The sequence below is a fragment of the Monodelphis domestica genome, chromosome 8, assembly GCF_027887165.1.
Source record: "Monodelphis domestica isolate mMonDom1 chromosome 8, mMonDom1.pri, whole genome shotgun sequence".
In the NCBI taxonomy this organism is placed as follows: domain Eukaryota; kingdom Metazoa; phylum Chordata; class Mammalia; order Didelphimorphia; family Didelphidae; genus Monodelphis; species Monodelphis domestica.
In genome coordinates, this window is record NC_077234.1 from 160,340,500 (window position 1) to 160,362,208 (window position 21,709).

Consider the following 21,709-nt stretch of genomic DNA (forward strand, 5'->3'; position numbering starts at 1 on the left):
TCATTCATTGCTTTTTGCACTGGCGACAGACTCCTCCAACAACCCTGAAAGTTTTGGCAGCATTCATAAAAGCCATCAATTTTAGCATAAGCAGGCCTTTGAATTATTACATTTTCAAAAGATCTTTACAAGAAATGGGACTAAACTCAATTGGATATATAATATGGCATGTGCTGCCTTGCCAAAGATCACTCCATAGGTTAGTGAATATTCTTATGCAAGTTAAACAACATCATCCTACTTTAAAAAACAAATTTTAATTTTAACTTACCAATATTTTAAATATATTTTATCATTTGATGTATTAAGACATATTACTATGACACAAAATTATTATTTTTTACATTTTCATAACTATGTTCCAATATTTCTGATTTCCTTTGTAATTCTGAATGTTTTGTTTTAAGCATTTTAAATCTTTATCCTGAGAAAGAGTGCACAGACCTCATCAGACTACTAAAAGGGTCCCTGACATAAAAAGTTCCAAACTTTTCGATCTAGTCCAATCTTTTCATTTCCGGAAGAAGAAACTGAAATCCAAAGACATTAAAGGATTAGGCTAAGATACAGAGGTAGAAAGTGTCAAAAACAGAATTTGAACCTAAGAAGTAACTCCAAAAGCATCTCTCTTTCTTCTGGATCACCACTGCCTCTATATGCCCATAATAAAATGAAAAGTTGGAGGAATTTAACAAATAAACATACCAAAAAGATGTTTGAAAATTTTGCATCTCCTTTATACTAGAAGCCACTTCCATAATTTTTATTGTTTTAAAGATATTCAAAATTTAGGATATCATTTGAATTCTAAGCAATATTTTATTTATTGATCTTTGTTTTTGTTTTATTGCTTATTCTTCAGAATTACTCAGTTGTTAAAATAATTAGATATTTTCAAAAGTAGAAGGGGTTGCTTTGGTGGGTATTGATCCCTTTGTAAGTACAGGTCAAAAATGTACAGCTGGAAAGGCTCTTCAAGTTCTAGTCTAACCTCTTTTTTTTTTTTTTACATATTTTACAGGTTAGAAAGAGATGAAGTGACTTCCCTTATGTGGAGCAGCTAATCCATGGCAGAGACTAGATTTGATCAAAGAATCTCGATACAGCAACCTTTCCTTGAAGAATGTTGTATCTTAAATGGAAGCTGGGTTACCACTTGTTGGGAGGTGGTAGAAGAGATACCTGATTGGGTGCAATTTGGGCAAGCTGTCCCTCAATGTCCTTTCCAATCCTCAACTCCAGATTTCTTTTAAATTAAACAAAAAACTTCTTTGGAAATTAACCTGAAAAGGAGATCGATAGCTGAATATGATACTGTAAGGTATCACCTTGTTTTTCTCTCTCTTTTTTTCCAAGTTGTATATAAATTCCTCTAGAATGTAAGTTCCCTAAAGGCAGGACTATTTATTGCTTTTCTACCTATAGCACACAGCACAGTATCTTACACACTGTAGGTATTCAGTTAATATTTACTGAATTGGACTGAATACATCAGTCATTAAAACGACATCCCATAACAAAACAAAAGCAAACAGGCAATTCCTCTAAGTGAAATGATTAATTTAAACCTTTCACCTCTTGGGAGAAAAACAAAATTGGCCCTAAACAAATGCAGTGCTATTCCTGGTGAATCTGTGCTAGATTATTCAGCAAAGTCTGTGTCTTCTCTTCCCCACAACACAGCAGTCACCACTGTAGTGGTTAATATTACCAAAAGCTAAAGGGAGCAGAGTTCAATGGATGGAACTCATCAAAAATAAATCAACTTGCTGTGGGTTTTCCTGAGAAGCCTTAGATAAACTGATTATATAAAAGGAATGTGCTTTAATTTTTTCTTCTAAAAAACAAGGATCATAATATTTATGATGTTTGGAAGGGTTTCTCTGGTATGTTTCTTTGAAATGCAAAGTCTGCTGCCCTTTTTGGAAATTTATCAGGGTCATAGAAAAGCAAGGTGCAGCTAGTGTTAGGGTCCGTTTAGGGGCCAAAGGAACAGAAAAGACGCTGCAATCAGCACAGAGAGGTGGTTTATTGTAACTCACTTCACATGCATGGGGAGGAGCCCAAAGGGGGTTCCCCCCCCCCAGCAAACTTTAAGGCAGGCTTATATACCCTTGGCGCTCACCGAGGGTCCATATGGTTATCCCACAGGGTGGAGGGGTCAATGTGGCTATCCCACAGGGTGGAGAGGTCAATGTGGTTATCACACAGGATTCGTTGGCCTAGGAAGGGTGCTTATCTACACCAGGTTCGTTGGCCTAGTTCCCTTTCACTAGATAGCAGGATGGATGGAGAGCCAGCCCTGGAATCAGGAGGATCTGGGTTCAAATTTGTCCTCAGACACTTCCTAGCTATATGATCCTGGACAAAGTCAATTAACTCATATTGCTTAACCCTTACTGCTCTTCTGCCTTAGAATTGATAGTAACAGAAGGTAAGTATTTTTAAAAAGACAAGGGAAATCAGTAGGGCATAAATCACAAGTGTGTAGATATATTACTACATAGTTAGTTATATAAAGGATTCATGGTTTGAGCCAACACAAATAATGCCCAGCACATAGTAGGTGCTTAATAAATATTGATTGATTGACTGTAATTGATTTATCCAGGTATGAATATATTCACCTGCTCTTTAAAGTTATCATGGCCTGTAACAACAATATTGTAAAATGATTAATTGGATAAACCTAGCTATTATTGGCAATATAATGATCCAAGACAATTCTGTGGGATTTAGGACAAAGAATGCTCTCCACCTCCAGATAAAGAACTTTCAGAGTAGGGATACAGGTGGAAGCATATGATTTTTTTACTTGTTTATTTGGGTTCATGTTCTGGGGTTTTGGTTTTATAAGATTACTCACTCACAAAAATGAACAATATGGAAATATGTTTTGCATGATAATACATGTATAACCCAGACTGAACTACCTGTTAGCACCAGGAGGGAGATGGGAAAGGATGAAGGGAGATAAGTTCAATTATGTAATTCGGGAAAACTTGTATGGAAATTTGTTATTACATGTAATTGGATTTAAAAAATCTATAAAAACTTAAATAAATAAAGTTGCAGTGGTATAAAAAAATTCTTCAATTATGAAGTCAGCATCCAAAGTCATTATCACTGATATCAGCCTTCCTTAACCCTCTTAATCCCAGTCCTTTCTCTTTTAATTATTTCCTATTTATCTTGTATATCATTTGCTTTATACTTTGTGTGTGTGTGTGCATGCATGTGTGTATGTGTGTATTGTCTTTTCCATTAAATTATAGACTTCATGAGTGCAGGGAATATCTTTTCCTTTTTTTTTTGTCTCTGGCACATAGCAGGTCCTTAATAAATGCTTATCATTGATTGAGATGTGGAAAGATAATTTTTGGGTTGTGACTTAAAATCTAGATTTAATTGGTCGCCAAGGGAAATCTCAAATAAAATACCCAAGTCAGTCTGGAAATTTATGGTAATTTAATTAATATAGAGGGAAGGAATTTAAGGAAAAGGAGGGAAGAGGATATAGGATTTCTCCCGCCTGGCCTATACCAGGGGGAGTTTAAAATCTCTGCCTCTAAGTCTTTGAAGAAGATAAGAGACTTCTAAGGGGATAAAGTTGAAAAGTAAAGGAGAAAAACTCAGCCAGAAACTCATCACCAAACTGGACAATAGATTGTAGCCACGCTAAGATGCCAAAAGGCCCGGCACGCTGCTATTAGCCAATTCTCCACTGCAAAAGGTACCGGAGAGAGTAAATAAACCAATATATAGAACTTTCAACCTTGTGTCTCTTCCTCTAAATTTTCACATCTACCAATCACATCAAAGGCTTTCTCCAGGACTGCCCATACTTTTACTTCTCATTTTCTTTTGATTAGATTTATATCTTTAGAATTACTTAACACTTCTTTGTTAAGTTCACCTTTTGTGAGCTACTTAACCTTTTTGTGATTAATTTAAACTTCATAGTTACTTAACACCATTTTGTATTAAGATCTTAAAATAGATTTAGCTTGAAGTTCTAGCATCACTATAAGGTAAGAGTTAAGTACCTTCATTGTTCAATCAGGAGATTACAACTTTATCTTCCCCTAAAGTATGGTCTAAGTAGGGTGGAGTAATTTGGAGTTCACAGATGAAAGACACAGACATTTCTTCTAGGCCTATGGGGAAGCATTTCCAGCTTAGCTTGGCTTGCCAGAGTTTGCACTCCACTGACATGGTCCCTGATATACCTCTACACCTTAATGAGGTAACAGGTTAGGATGCTGGGTGTGGACCACATCTAAAAATAGATAAAAAGATAGGGTAGCTAGATGGCATAGCAGATAGAGCACTGAGCCAGGAATCAGGAAGACTCTCCTTCCTGAGTTCAATCTGACCTCCGATATACTGTGTAACCCTGGGCAAGTCACTTAACCTTAAGTCTTAGTTTATTATCTATATAAATAATCTGGAGAATGAATTGGCAAACCATAATAATATCTTTGCCAAGAAAACTCCAAATGGAGTCACAAAGATTTTATTATAATTAAAAACAACTGAAGACAGGGATATAGAATGCCTCCAAAAATGGAGGAGGCATAGTCTGGTCCTATAGAGTCTGCTGGCATTTGGAGATTTTTGTTCATTTACTGAGGCATGGAAATATGGCATAGTTTTGTGATAAGTGAAGGTCTGGAAGAAAAAAAAAACAACCTGTCTCCCTCAGTGGCCCAGAGATATGATGGAATGGAAGAGGTTAATGAGAGGCAGAGAATAGGGCAAAGGGCAGCAGGCCCCAACAAGTAAAAGGTGTTTGAACATCAGCAATGGATGTGTTTTCTTTTCTCAGGTCACAGATGAAGAAAGACAAGGTGCCAAGGGAGAGAGGTGGTCATAGAGGTATTAAATCCTCTAATTGATAGTGACCCATTATGACCTAACTATTTCTATTCCCCATGCCTTCAGATGAGTACTGCTGATGACTGTTTCTAAGTATATTCCATTATTCTTTATTATGTGTTTATTATTTATTATTGTTATTTATTATTATATGTGTTTTATAGAGCTAGTTACTCCTCATAAGCTCCTGTGGTCAATCCAGCCACATGTATTCCTTTAAATCAACAGGTTCATAGCAAATAGGAGCCTTTCCTAGTGCAAGGCTGAAATGCCAACTCCAGACCATTGTAGGAGAGCTTTCCTCTCTTTCAGAGGGTATTTTTGTGTTTCATAACTTAATCTTTAAGGGTATCATTCATATGAACCTAAGTCTTTCAGTTTGCCCCATAGACTATGAGATTATCCTATTGTTTCATTGTGTAACTCAAACACCTGACTCACAAAAAGCAGTGGAGCTCTGGAGCTCCATAGAGATAGATAAACAGAGAGATCTCAAGTTCATTTATCATATTTTCCCTAAATTTCTATAGTCCATTCATTTGATTCTCCTAAAAATACTTAAAGCTTCATTTTTGCATTTATTTGATATGGAGTCAGTATGGTGCATTGGTGAGAGAATGTCAGCAGTGCTGGATGACCTTGAATAAAATCCATCTGCTAATCCTTTTGTGACAAGTCATTTATTTAACTTTCCTGGGTTTCAGTTTCCTCATCTATGTAATCAGGCTGTCAGGGGCAAGCCTATGATATCAGCACCCTGTTAGTTCAAGGGCAGTGTTGGGATAAAATGAGACACTTGTAGATTCAGTTAACCAAAAATGTTTAATTAGTTATTGCTCAGAAAATTAGCAAGGATATACTAACACTTATCATTAGTTCACAAAGCTTTCCTTACCTCTGAATGGAAATACATCTGGTCAGCAGAGAAGAATATGGTAATTCATGTGGTCTCAGGCAGCCAACAAGTCTGAGAGACTCAGCCTTCAAGTGGTTTTTATAAACCTAGATGGTCAGAAATCTGCATCAAAGGAGGCAGAGGCCAATTAGGTCCCAAGGACAGCTTTCTTCCCTTTCAGTGAAAACTAATCATCTGTGTTGAGGAAGTAAGTGAAGAGGTTTGGGTCTATTCTATGATGTGGTGGGTGAAATGGGAGAAGGCAGGAAGAAAGGAAGGCAGGCAGGCAGGCAGGCAGGAAGGAAGGAAGGAAGGAAGGAAGGAAGGAAGGAAGACAAGAAGGAAAGAAGGAAGGAAGGAAGGAAGGAAGGAAGGAAGGAAGGAAGGAAGGAAGGAAGGAAGGAAGGAAGGAAGGAAGGAAAATAGGAAAAGATTTATTAAGTGTTTACTATGTACCAGGAAGTATATTAAGCATTCAGGAAACAAATACAAGCAAAAGGATAGTCCTTGCCCTCAAGTAGCTTACAATAGAATGAAGGAAGAAAACATACAAAAGGGACCTGGAAAGGAAATGGGGAATAATGAATACTTATGTCAGGGCATGGTAACTTAGTTGATAGAATCAGAAGCATAGCTAGCAGAGGAACAAAGTTTGGCTAATTTGAACCCCTCTCCAAGATGAGGGCCCCAGGGGAAATATTCTCCAATAGGAAAAGGAAGGTGGCACAGATGAATATTCCAAAGAGATGAATGGTCAGATAGGCAGAGCACTTATTAAGCCCTTAATACATATGAACACCATCCTATAAAAATATAACCAAGAAAAATAGTTCCCTCCTTCAACAAACTTATATCCTAATGGAGAAAGTTAATACACAAAAAAGAGATGAAAAGGTCCTATGTTTGGTGGCCTAGAGTAGACATAGCCAGGAAGGAAAATGAAGGCTGGTTCTCAGCAAGGTAAGGCAAAGGCTCAGGGTAAGGACATCAGAAATGAAGATGATGGACAAAGTGCAGCATGGAGTATGGAGATGGTCAGGAAGTGACTGAGGCATTAGTTGTAAAATGGGAATGATGATAATCTTTAAGTACCAACCTCAGAGGTTACTATGGAGAAGAAATGAGATGAATACAATATGAATATGGTAAGTACTTTGACATGGCAACCCCCCCAAAAAACAAGTTAAACTAAAGCAATTTCTGGCTGCATTTGGAAGATATAATATATATACAATTAAGAGCAAAGTTTTTGTAAAATAATACAAAGCAATGTCAGGAGATCTATGGCACTAAACAGAGCACTCAGAAAGGCTTCAAGTAGGCTCTTTAGGCAGGGAAGACAGAAGGAGCTCCAGGGTGTGCTCAGTGGTCACACTATGATAAATCAGCACAGCAGATGGGCTAAACCAGGTTGAGAGTAATTGACAGACCCCAAACCTATTGGTGAGTTAGGTGAGATGTCTACCCCAAGCATGGGAAGGCTTCCCCCCAAGGAATGGGCAGATGATACTTGGGAATCTATTTGCCAAGTCAAATGCAGGAATTGTATGAATATAATTAAAACACTTTTCACACAAATAAAAATAGATCTAAACAATTGGGAAAACTAATTTTTTAGTTTTGGCTCATGGGTAGGCCAAGCTAATATAATATAAATGACAATTCTACCTAAAGTATTTTATTTATTTAGTGCCATACCAATCAAACTACCAAAAAACTATTTTATAGAACTAGAAAAAAATAAGTACAAAATTCATCTGGAAGAACAAAAGGTCAAGAACATCAAGGAATGGATAGATGAGAACAATTTGTTCCAGCGTCCATGAAGGCAGCTGAAGGCATTATGGAGCACTGAGCAGTTGCTCAGACATCAAAGAAGTCAAGGTCATTCACATCCGGGCATCATCAGTCATCCTGACTTTTCTCTTGCCTCTGGACTTTGATGCCTCTAGAAGAGAGTGAAGCTGAAGACTTTGTGCAACTCTGCCTCACTTAAATCCAATTTACATATATGAATAAAAAAAAGATGAAAGACAAAAAGGTCTCTGTAAAGATTACACAAATGTGGGAGTAGAATATTGTCTGTACAGGGGCCAAGTTGGTAGGAATGCTGAATAATCCTGCATAAGGAGAAGCAATAATGAAGTTAACTACAAGGGCAAACTGAAGCCAGAGTATGAAGCCAATGGAGATTGACTATAGAGGCATGGGAAAGAAGGAATGAATGACAGCTATTTTCAGGTATGTGAAAGGTTATTGGGCAGATAAGGGATTTTTCCTGTTGTGCGTGGACATTGGAGTGATGAGTGGACCTTCTAAAGAAGTAATTTGGGATGTAATGTCAAGAAATTTTCCTATGAGTTAGTTACCCAAGTGGAATGCACTACCTCAAGTGGTCAAGAGTTCTCCCTCACCAGAAGTCTTTAGACAAAATCTAGGTGGCCCCTTGTCAGGCATGTGATAGAGAGGAATCCTGTTCAGGTTCTCGATAGATAGATTAGCTAGTTAGCTTCTGGGGTCCCTTCCACGTCTCAGACTTTTGAGGTCTGAGATTCAGTGATTTTGTGGTGTCAGCTATTAGGGAGTACAATATTATTGGTTATTGGTGCACAAGTACCACCTAGAGGCAAACCAAAGGAAAAACAACTACCTTTCAGTTCAATAAATTTGTCCAAACAAAATTGCAACAGCTCATGTCTGACTAAGCTTTTTATTGTTGTAGCCATTTCAGTCATGCCCAACTCTTCATGACCCCGTTTGGAGTTTTCTTGACAAAGATATTGGACCGGTTGGCCATTTCCTGCTTTAGCTCACTTTCCAGATGAGAAAGCAGAGGCAAACAGGGTTAAGTGACTTTCCCAGGGTGACAGAGCTAATAAGTATCTGAGGACTGATTTGAACTCAGGAGGATGTTTTTCTGACGTTGAGCCTGGCCCTCTACCCACTGCACCATCTAGCTGACTAAGCTTTACCAGCTATACATTAAGTTGCCAGAGTATACCCCGACTTTTGCAAAATGACTGCTCATACTTTGTGCTGAAAAGTATATTTAGTATTTAACAAATGTCTGCTTTAAAAGAAAATGTTAGGATATACATGGTGAAGTGTATATTACCAGCAGGGTTTGCCTATAAAGAATGGCCTGAGTGACATGATCAGAAAGATTAATAATAAACACAAATATAAATTTTAATTTTAACTAAACATTTAAATATTAATGTCAATAAATTTAAACACTAATTAAACATTTACAATTAAGTTTTAATCAATTAACAGATGTTGTAGCAGTTTTGAGAAGTTTTAAAATTATATAAAAGAAGGTATCCAGGAGCAGATTTAGGCTTCTAACCTATTACCATACAAGTCAGGAATGTACCTTCTTAGCCAGAAAAGACCTAGAAAGTCAAAGGCTGAATACCTGGATATCTGAATGAGATTTTACTTTCCCTTTTCCACCTGCCCCATCTTGGTTGCCCCATTTCCACGGGGTAATTGGGCAGAAAACATGTCTGTTCATATCCTGGGATGAGCTCTTCTTCTTCCAGCCCTGACTCTATACCTTCCTTCACTTGGCTCATTCAGGAACCCTGAACCTACCATTCACCCAATCTACTCCTTTAGGGCTTAAGGCTTTTCCATCTTCCCTGCAGCTAATCTCTCTTTAATGGGCCACGTTCCTGAAGAGCAGCAACTCTTATTCCTTCTTCTATTGCATTCCTAATGTTCAGCACAGTTCTTGGAATAGAATTAGAACTCTTAATGAAAGCTTTTTTTTTTTTACTCATTTCTTCATTCAGAAAAGATTGCATCCTTTTTATGAGGAACAGTTTATAAAAACGTCAAACAGGAAAGATAGCCGGTCAAAGTTAGGGACTGATCCGTAGTCCAGTTTGGCATGAGGACAGAGAATCCATGAAGGGAAATGGTAGGAAACAAGCCCAGTCATACAGTCACCAACTGGTCACTCTTCAAATGAGACTGCCTCTAGATAACAAACAAGAGGAACTCACTATTGAATCTATGAGCAGGGAACCCAACCAGACAAGCATTAGGTCTGGTAGTTTGGGGTTTATTTCCACACTCTCCTTTAACAAGCCAGGAGAGGTATTCACAACTGTTTAATGTGAGAGATTATTCAATTGTTTGTTTTTTTTCTTATAGAGATTATCTATAAGATAAAATAAAAACTCCTTAAATTGGCATTTAAGACTGTCCAGAAGCTGACATCCCATTTACCTTTCTGGGCTTATTTCAACCATATTTCATATGTGGTGACCAGTTGGCAACTACAAAATATGATTTAAATGGGACGGAGGAGGCTCCCCAAAGAGCTTTCCCTCGATGGCTTACACTTCTAGTCTACAATCCACCCTTAAAGTACAGATATCCTCATGAGAGATAAAGGCATCAAAATAGTCATTATTTATTTAATATCCCAGTTTAGTTGAGTTGTAGGTGGCAAAACAAATATTCCCAGAGTATTGCTTAATCAATGAATGGTAGTTTGAAAGGCAGTCTCTATAGACATGGGACATAGACATATTCACCGTGACGTCCTATTCACAAAATGTTATCCATGACCTCAATGGAGATATAGAAATCAAATTTGTGGATGGGGCAATTCTGGAGAGATTGCCAATATTCTAATGAAAAGGATCAAGATTCAAAATTCCTTGATAAACTGAAATGATGGACTCATCCCAGAAATATGAAATATATCACAAGGAATAAATGTCAAAATCTATACTTAGATTCAAAATAATCAATTGAGCAAGTACAGGATGAAGAACATCTGTTTAACTGAATATTATTTCAGTTTTTCAGCAAGTCTATAAAATAATCTGTAATCTCATACCAATTTGAGATAACATGGATTAAAAAACAGAATCCAGGCTCTATCATGTCATGCTCTGATGCAAGGTTTCCCCTTGGAATATAAGAATTTGTCTCATTCCTAGCTCTTGTCATGAGATCCATTTCCAGTACCTACCTAATAAAGGCAAGGAATAAATAGGCAGTCTATTTCACAGAACAAAGATAAAAAGACTCCTGCCCAAGAAAATATTCCCCACTGGTGAGAGCCACCTTCACCAAAGAGGTAGCCCAGTCTCTGTTCTTTATATACATTTTATTTAACTTGTACTATGCCTTGGTAATCTCAACTAGCTGCCAGAACATGGACTTGGGACAAAAAATGCAGAGTCTGATGCACCCAGGGAGAATTCTAGGTGGAGACAAAATAAGCCATATTATGGAGAAAATTTCAAGATGGAAACTGGCCTCTATAGAATTATTTATTTATTTATTTACATTAAAAAATGAGGGAGGAAATCTGATTGAGTGCAATAAATATTAATATAAAATAGTAAATATGGGACCATAATTTTGAATTAGAAGGAATCTCAAAGACTGTCTAGTTCAACTTTACCCTCATTTTATGGATGAGGAAACTGAGGCCTAGTGAGGTTATGCGGCATGCCAAAGTTCATTCAAGGAGTCAGTGGCAAAGTTAATTAGGATGCTCTTGTGCAAGCATTAAGGATTACCCCCATCAGCATCTTTTATTATTTAATGAAAATACATCTCAGTCTTATAAAATAAAAAGGTTGCTGGATCAGCATAATATATCCAATTAGAAATTGATGATGAACCATAAAATTCTTTCTGTCCAGTCATTTGTTAAATGATAATTATATTAATTCTCTGCTTTTTTGGTTTAAGATTAAAATGCCCACTTATCTTAGGGCTTACTCATGCGACTAGAAACAACTGACTAGTTACCAATTACCTAAACATATAACTAAGAAACAATTGGTTATCAATTACCTGAAGGTGAGTTGGAGCAATAAAGCTGAACTGGCTTCATAGTTCATATCCCAGGGATCTTTGGTGGTGCACAGGATAAGAATGAAAGACGAGAGAAACCTATGGATTTATTTATTAATAAGTACACTCCATACCTCAAAGAGTGATTTAGCAAAATGTGCTTTATGTTTTTCTTTCACTTTGAACAATCAATAAATGACAGACTGATGTCTACCATGTTGGGTAAATGTCAGCTCAAATAAGATGCCCCTACTGAACCCAAAGTCAATGAACATTGGCTCCCATTCAGTACATTTCATAGTACTTTGGTGGAGAAGAGAGAATTATAGAGGTGAAATAAGATGCTTGGGATTCTGCTTTTAGTATTAATTAGTTCCGTGGCATTGGTTAAGTCACTTATAGGCTCTGAGTCTATTAACGTCTCTAAGGGGGAAAGGAGGCTTACTTATTTTTTATTTTATTTTTAAAACCCTTACTTTTTGTCTTAAAATCAATACTGTGTATTGGTTCCAAGGCAGAAGAGTGGTAAGGGCTAGGCAATGGGGGTTAAGTGACTTGCCCAGGGTCACACGGCTGGGAAGTGTCTGAGGTCAGATTTGAACCTAGGACCTCCCATCTCTAGGCCTGGCTCTCAATCCACTGCACTACCCAGCTGCCCCCTAGGAGGTTTATTTTTTAAATGTTTGGACTTCAATATTTAAGAGTTTGGTCACCAGGAATTTAATTAATTCCAAAGAGATTTTATTTACAATTTATTTACAAAATGTAGAAAGAGTGAAGCAAGAAATCAGAGAGGATAAGGTAATATATCTAGCCTGAGCACTAAGTAATTTACTTCTGGTCCCTCCGGGTAGGGGGAATTCATTTCAACTGGCTTCGGCAAAGCCAAGGAACCAGGCAATTTCTTAAGAGGATAGGTCTTTCCTGAGGCTGGTCTCTTCAGAGAAAAGCCAGCAGTTAGGAGTCAGCTTTTTAACTCACCACATATCAGTCCAGTCAGCAGATCCTTCTGTCCCTCTTCACCAGCCTCAACTCGAAAGCAGGAAGAATTGCCCTCCAGCAGAAGTGGAAGTCCAAGTTGAACTCTGCTCCAAGAATTCCCAACTCTGTGTAGCACTCTCTCTTTTAAAGGCATCTTCTCTTGCACCACTTACACTAATTCTGCGTCTACCAATCACAGTTGACGCTCTGCTCTAGGACTGCTCAGAAGGCAATTAGTCAATTATGATTCGTTACCCACTCTCACACACATGGGTCACAGACCTCCCATTTCATGATTAAGTGGGATATTTGCACTTTTGGTGATTAGATCTAAATAGGCAGAGCTTCATACTTGACTTTTAAGCACTCTGTTAGCACTTTTTGTGTTTGAGTCTAAAAATAGGAAGATCTCCATACTTAACTTTTAAGTAGGGTGTTTACACTTATGGGGATTAAAATCTAAAAATAGACATGAATTACAATTTAAATCTTCACAAAGAGGGAAGAGCTAAGTACCTTCATTATTACAATCAAGGGAGAGCCAAATCCAATCTTCACACTATATAACATCTTATGACCCTACACCAAATATTTATGTATTTAGCACTTTGCAGCATTGTTTGTTGAAGAATATCATGAATAAATTAGTGATAATACTTTGTTTTACCTTAATTTAATAATGTTTCTAGCACATGCAACTGGATTAGTCTGCTTTGTTTCCTTGTGCTACCTGTTCTTGTTTTAGCAGGTAGTAGGTGCCCCATCAAAGGAATTCTTCAAGAAAAGGCAGAATGACTACTTGTTGGGTATGTTGAGATTTCTTTTTACTAAATCAGTAGATGATGAGGGTACTATAGGTAGAATTTATCTAGATTTAGCAAAGTTTTTGATACAATATTTCATACTATTCTTAGGGAGGTAGAGAGTTACAGGCTAAACTATAAAATGATCTGGTGGATTCAGAAATGATTGGACACACAGATTTGAAGAATAGTTATTGATGGTTCAATGTCAGCATGGCAGGTCTCTAGTGGAGTATTGTAGGAACTTCAGTTCAGTCTTAGGTTGTTGAACATTTTTAGTGATGACTTTAATAAAGCTAAAGAAGGCATGCCCATCAAATTTGTGGATGACATAAATTTGCAAGGGAGAATTAAAAGACTAGATAGCAAAAGGATCTTGAATTCTAGAACATTGGAATGAATTAAGATGAAATTAAATGAGGACAAATAAATAGAAAGTTTTGTACTTTGATATAAAAAATTAACTTTATAGTGAAAGATAGGACAGGAATAGTTAGACAATGGTTGTCTATTTAAAATAAATGTGATGTGGCAGCCAAAAAAACTAATGTGATCTTGGGCTACATTAAGAGGGAAATAGCATTCAAGAAAAGAGAGGCAGAAGTCTCACTACTTCTGCTCTAATTAGAACTGATCAACATTAATTTCTGAAAATCACAGTTTAAGAAATACATTGAGAAGCTGGACAATTAGAGGAAGACTGGTTAGTTGAGTCAATGTCACATGATAATCAGTTGAAGGAAATGGTTATATTTTGCTCAGAGAAGACTCATGGGGGTCTTAATAGTTGACTTTGCCTATCTATCATAAAGAAGGATTAGACTTCTTTTTAGCTTGAGAGGGTAGAATCAGGAACAAAAGGAGAGGGGAGGTGAAAAGAGACCACTGTAGCCATGGTGCTAAACTTTCTAATAAATAGAGCTGCCCAAAAGTGTAATGGTGGAATGGGCTGTCTTGAGAGATTGACCACCTCCTTGGAGGTTCCTCTTCTTTGGGGGACTTCAAGGAGAAACTGGATGATTACTGATCAGGTATGTGAGAGTGGGTATCTATTCCCTTCATGGAGGTAGTGGACTAGTTGGCCATTGAGACCCCTTTCAGCTCTAATTCTCTCATTTGGTGATAGTAAGAATTTGTTTTTCAAGTATACTTTGGATTTGATTGCTGCTCTAAAATTCTGTGATCCTGACTTGTTGACTTATAAGAAATGTATTCTATTTACAGTATATAGTTGAACTTTATATTTTCTTTGAAAGACCTTTAGAAAGGTATGCCAAATGAAAACCCATTTGGCAAGGCAGAACATTTCTGAGTTTTTCAGAGTATTTATAATCATAACCCAGAATTATATTGTTATTTTAGGGGATACAGATTGTGATTTCATTTTAGGAAACTCTGCTGATAGTGTCCATCTTTAACTCTAAAGAATTCATTAAATGCAGTTATACACTTAGTCGAAATGAGAAATTTTATGTTTGATGGCAGATGCCCTATGACCTATCCCTCTCAGCCTGGAATAGAAAAACTCATGTCCCTAAGACATGTCGAGAAGCAGTCTTTAAGTGCATGGAAGGTCAGGCTTGAGTCAAGAAATTCTGGGTTTAGGTTCTGTCCCATAGGTTATTTAAATAAATTCAGGAAACTCTTTAAGACAAGAGTTCTTAACTTGGAGTTTATGGATAGATTTCAGGTGGTCTATGAAATCAGATGGGGAAAAATATCTTTATTTTCACTATTTACACAGATACATAAAACATATCTTTAAAATATAGTAATACATATACTGTATAATATAAAGATATATGAAATATATCTTTATTTTCACTATCCCTTGGCTTCCTTTGTAATTCTGTATATTTTGTTTTATGCATCTAAAAACATTACTTAAAGGTACACTGGGCAGCTAGGTAGCCAAGTGGATAGAACACCAGGCCAGGAGTCAGAAAGAACAGAGTTCAAATCTGACCTCAGACATTTCCTAGTTGTATGAATTGTTCTTCTATCTTAGAACTGACACTAAGACAGAAGGTAAGGGTTTAAGGAAAATAAAAATCTCATTTGTAATGATCTTAGATGAATTTACTGGCCTAGATTCAGGAATAATTTATATCAAGTGAGTAGGGAAGAAAAATGATTTTATAAAATAGGAGAGATGAAATGGACCTTAAAGACCATATCATGGTGTCTGACCCCTACAATGAGTGAAGTGAAAGATTACAAGTGATTACTCAAAGGAATGATAACTTGTTAGTGACAGATTCAATCCTAGGGTCTAGGTCTCCTTAGTCACAGTTCTCATTGACCCCTGCAGCTCTCATCTTTTTTTCTTGTTAGTTTAACTATCATTGGAAGAAAGGAGGTAAAAAATAAAGTGAATAAAAAATTCTGAGTAAACTACTAGTAATTATGATTTTAATAGTGTGGTACAGTGGGGAAATGGATTTTAAAGGTTTGAAGTTGGAATCCTTATTTTGTTATTTAAGATCTATGATTCTGGATATTTTGCTAAAACCTCTGGGTCTCAGTTTCCTCGTCTAGAACAATGAGAGGATAATTAGATAGTCTGTAAGTTTTTTTTTCAGCTATGATTTTCAAGATTATCTTGTTCCTACTCTATTGCTTTGTTTTAATAGACAATTGGGATATACAGGATCACACAGCTAGGAAGTGTCTGAAGTCAAATTTGAATCCAGGTCTTTCCAACTCCCTCCTGGCATTCTATTTACTGGGCTACCTAGCTGTGCCTCCCATTGTTTCTTAATTAAATGCCTTCTTGCTTTGAAGCAATATATATATATATATATATATATATATATATTTAGGATAACTGGCAAAAGAAACACACTAGTGGGGTTTGTGAATTATTGTTTGGAGTAGTTACTGATAATGCACCTCAAACCCAGGCACTGTACTCTAGTACTCTAGTAAGTGGGTTAACAGAATACTATGGCTTTTGCCTTCTCTGGCCTGACTCTACTCAATAATCACCTGACTTTTGGAAATCTTCTTAAATAGAAGGTATGAGTTCAAATCTAGCCTCAGATAATAGCAATGCAAGCCTATGTAAGTCATTTAACATTTCCTGCCACAGTTTCCTCCTCTGTAAAATGGGAATAAAAACTCCCACGTTTACTATATTATTTATATTATTGTTATGCCACGTAATATCTTAAGGTTTAAAAAAATAGTAACTCAAACAAACAAATATCTCTGGATTGTTGTGAGGATAAAATGAGATAAGATTTACAATTCATTTTGTAAATCTTTGAGGGAATGCAAACTATTATTATAGCCTTTTTTTCCTTGGTTTTCTTCTGGTATACTTTAAAAATTTGTGGGTCATCTGAGCTCCTCTAGGACCTATTGCCACATTAATGAGAAATTCTAAGCATACCAAAGATGTAGTTTTCAATTATTTCCAAGATTGCAATAAAGCAGAGTAGAAGAAATGCAGTTCGGAGCAAGGAGACTTGACTTAAGTCTAATTCTAACACCTGTAAAGTTGGTCAAATCACTCTACCATGATGGGCATCCATTTTCTTATTTCTTAAAATAAGGAGGTTGTACTCAATGAGCTGTAAGGTCCCATTGGTTTCTATGATTCTATTAGTGCTAGGACTTTCACCTTTAGACGGCTGGATCAGAATGAGGGGAAAAAAAGCTTTAAATGATCATTTGATGAAATAATTTAGAACATGAGAATTTTTTGTTTTTATTGATATCTAGGTACACAATTTATCTTTTTGTATACCTTTCAAATGTTATAAAAGTTTTTATTTTTTATACTCGGGTATCTTAGAATCTTTATGAGAAATGGTAAATTTCCTAAATTTTTTTGTAAAAACATTAATCAAAGAGCTGAGGTTGGGTTTGTGGTTTTGTGTTCAACATAATTGTCCACTTACCTAAATGGTCACTTCTTTACTTTCTTCACTGTGTCTTCAATTCCACACATATTCATTCCTCTGCATAAAGTGAGTTAATTTGATTCTAGGTTTATTCCAGTGAGCAAAAACTCTGATAAATTCTAGTGGTTTCAGTCTGTGCTCTACTATGAGAGCCAGCTTTGCTAAATTCCGAAAGGCTCCTTGCCACAGGGTTGGTAGCATGGATGAATTATTATCATTATCAATTATATTATTATTCTCATCATCAACGACAATAATATTTATATAGCATTTTAATATTTGAAAAATATGTCATCTCTTTTGATCTTCACAGCCATCCTGGGAGGTGTTTTTATTAACTCCATTTAAAGATGAGGAAGCGGGTATAGCAACTCAGACACACTATCTTCTCAGGAACAAAAGGCTTGCCAGCTCTGTCAGTGGAAGGAATGCCTTCATGAACCAAATCAATTCTTTGATGTCCTTTAGTATAATTTTTATGCCGGAAAGAGCCTTTAAAAAACATCTTGTTTGTAGCACTTTAGAGAAAAACTAGGAAAATACATAATAAAAAGAAATATATACCTATATACAAATATACAGCTATGTGTTTGTGTACAAATTCCTATGTGTACTTATATGACTACATAGGGGAACCACAAAAGAGATTGAAGGATGCCAGCAATCAGGGAGTAGATGCACTAAGCACCTCTCTCCCCTTTTAACCCTTTTCTTTACTATCCTCCAGGGAGAGTAGAGGAGAAAGAAGAGGAGAGTTGGGGTCTCTTGAGAAATGATCAGATAATTTTTATTTCAAAATAGATTAACATTCTAAACCCAGAGAGATTATGGAAGAATCAAGAGACCAGGAATATAACAGTTTAGCAATGTTGACATTTGGGAAAATCTAGATTGAGGATTTGGAAGCTTTGACTGAAACAAAATAGTAGGAAATTGAAAGGGCTCTCTGTTTAGAGTGGGGCAACTTACAATTGTGGAAATTTCAATATTAGAAATCTGGGATTGAGAATGATTGTGATCCCTGTTGGACCAAGCTCTTTCACTGAAATGGAAGTCATTGTAGTGAAGAGGGGGACTGATTCTGGATCAGTGCTGCAAAGAGAGAGGAAAGATTTAAGATGATACAAACTTTTTAGCTTTATATTTTTAAGGAAACAGAAAAACTGATTATATTTATCTTTCCACATTTGTGTGTCCAACTATACCTTATAGGTCAATAAAAATAAATTAAATGTTCTCATCTAAGGTAACTATTGCAGTAGCTTTTTCTTTTTCCTTATTTTGTGTTAAAATATTTTTCCATGTTTACATATTTCATTTTCTTTCCCTACTCCCTACCAGATCCAGTAAGCACTTCCACTGGTTTATACAAATGTTATCACATATACCCATTTCCATGTTATTAATTTTTGCAATAGAACAATCTTTTAAAACCAAAACCCTCAATCATATATCCAGATAAACAGATAAGTCATTTGTTTTTCTTCTGTGTTTCTACTCCCACAGTTCTTTCTTTTGATGTGTATAGTGTTCTTTCTTATACATCCCTTGGGATTATCTCATAGTAGCAAAGTTCATTACGTTGGATTGTTCCACAATGTTTCACTTTCCATGTATAATGTTCTCTTGGTTCTGCTCATTCCACTCTGCATCAGTTCCTGGAGGTTCTTCTAGTTCATGTAGAGATCTTCTAGTTCATCATTCCTTATAGCACAGTAGTATTCCATCACCATCATACATCACAATTTGTTCAGCCATTCCCCAATCAAGGGACACACTTCATTTTCCAATTTTTTTGCCACCACGAAGAGCTAGGCCATAAACATTTTTGTACACATATTTTTCTCTACTATCTCTTTAGGATCTGACAGACCCAGCAATGCTATGGCTGAATCAAAAGGCAGACAGTCTTTTAAAGCTCTTTGGGCATAGTTCCAGATTGCTTTCCAGAATGGTTGGATCAATTCAAAGCTCCACCAGCAGTATATTAGTGTCCCAATTTTGCCACATCACCTCCAACATTTATTCTTTTCCTTTACTGTCATATTGGCCAATTTGCTAGGTGTGAGGTGGTACCTCAGTGTTGTTTTGATTTGCATTTGTCTAATCAGGAAGGATTTAGAACATAAAAGTCTAGCTTTTGAAAATTTCAAGACTTCAAAATTCTATCTGACTGGTAAAGTAAGGGGCTAGGTTAACTTTTACCTATAATTCTGTGTCTCAGTAAAGCCTTCAGCAATTACTCCTCCTCCCAAAGGAAGTATCTGTGATTCCATTTTGTATTTTTTTGATCTGTGATTAGAAAAAGGCAGGAATAAATGCTGCTCCAGATTTCCAACAAAACATTTGATTGAATGTTGAAGGAATGAAAAATTTTGAGCTAGAAGGGACTTTGGGAATCATCCAGTCCAATCCCTTCCTCTTATAAATGAGGAAATGAGATCCAGAAAGAGTAATTAATTTATCTAAAGTCACATTGGAAAACAGTGGCCATACTGGGACTGAGACATAGTTTCACAGACTCAAAATCCAAAAGCTTTTTATAGTACCATATTGTCCTCCAGTGATGCTTAGAAAGAGCAACAACAACAAAAATTGTAATTATTTTTTCAAGGAGAATTGCAGATGGATGAAGGGAAATGATAGAAATGTAAATAGTTCAAGAAAATCAAATGGCAAGTTTCATTCATGTTTGAGTCATCAAATGATTCTTTTCATCTTCTAGTCATCTTGTTGGTGCCTCCTAAATATATCTTCTTCTTAATTTAATTGGTCTCTTTTAGAATATTTGACTAAATAAATTTTAAGTGTTACAATAGAGTTTGTACTTTGTGATATCTGCTAGCTGCATGGTTCGTTAAACTCCAGGCTAACTGAAAATTAAGCATTAACTACAACATTAGTAAGAAAAAATGAAAATAAAAACCTCAAAGACTAATCTTGCAAATTTTTGATATTGTCAGCATGAGAAACGAGAGATTGTCTTTTGCTGTGTTTACAATACCATCTCTAAATCCATCTGTATCCTTAAACTCCATAGAGCTTCAGGCCACCGGAGCATGAAATACTGTCACATACTTACATTAACTTTCTGTAACAGTTGTCCAAGTGTAATTTGTTCATGTTAAACCTCTGCATGCTGAGCCCACTAAAACGTTTCCTCAGTCTTGCACAGTTCCATAGAGAAGGCTAAGAGCCATGTTCTGGGCACAGATTTCAGCTCTTGTGTTTGGTATTGGTGGAGTTGGTGCTCTCATCGCTGCTACTGTGTCCAATGAGTGGAAAGTAACCACCAGAGCGTCATCAGTGATCACTGCCACTTGGATTTTCCAGGGTCTTTGGATGAACTGTGGAGGCAATGCATTGGGTTCTTTCCATTGCAGACCACATCTTACTCTCTTCAGAGTACCAGGTAATTACAGTATCTTTGTTTGGATAAGAAGTAATTCTTCTCCTCTCTCTCTCCCCTTTTATTCTCTATTATCTCCCCTTCTTGACCCCCCACACTATGCAGAACTTGCTCTGCATATGCGGGCTATGGAAGACTGAGTGCTTAATTAAGGCTCCAAGGTTGGGGCTAAAGGGGAGTGGCATGGGTGTATTGGTTACACTACAAAAGATTGGCCTTATTAGGAACACAGGAACTTAGAAATGACTTACTGATCTAGAAATGCTCAGTGGATTTCATGTTAAACTCAAGATGGAAAAAATATAAGGCTGAGAATGATACTGTATTACCATGTGGAAGGGAACGATTGTCTTTAAAGCAAGTTTCTATTTGCCGTTAGGCATTTTTCTGAGATGGAAATCTAAGTGTCATGGTGGAATACACTTCCAATAAGTGCTTGAAGGTTACACTACCTTGGGTGGAAGCCTTAGAGAACTGAATGCTAAAGACACTTCTGGAAGAAGGAAGGTATTTGGTAAACTAAACATACCTATTGCATCTCTGGTTATTCAGCAAAAGATTAAGCAATTAACACAATAGAATAAAAAATTAGGCAACTTATTTTTTAATATTCCATATTTGTTTATATTTTGATATATATTCATCAAATCATAATGTAAGATTGCTAAATCCAGAGAACCTACATTCGAATGCTGCTCCTGCTACTTACTACCTTTGTGATCTTGGTCAAGTCATATCTTTCCTGGGCTTTATTTTCCTGTAGGTGTTAGAATAGATGGTTCCCAAATTATCTTCTATCTTTTGTTTTTGGTTATTTGATTATAAAGAAAAATATAGTGAGTGACTTACATATGGACTAAAACAGAAGCATATGGAAAGAGGAAAAATGTTTTAAAAGATATGTTCACAAAAAATACTTATAATATAACCTCTTAGAAATCATTGCCATGAAGTCGTCACAAAATTCTTTAAGCTCATTCAGCTTTTTTGCATACTATGATATTGCTAG

General features: G+C 36.4%; 1 protein-coding gene across 1 annotated transcript in view; it reads left to right on the plus strand.

Moving 5' to 3' along the window:
* The first annotated feature begins 20,280 nt into the window (after positions 1 to 20,280).
* The window catches only part of CLDN10 (claudin 10), a 140,372-nt gene continuing 138,943 nt past the window's right edge, over positions 20,281 to 21,709 (plus strand). Inside the window, exon 1 of the mRNA XM_007501390.2 lies at positions 20,281 to 20,703. Coding sequence (XP_007501452.1) covers positions 20,490 to 20,703 — 214 coding nt within the window. The 5' untranslated portion in view covers positions 20,281 to 20,489. The remainder of the gene's footprint in view (positions 20,704 to 21,709) is intronic.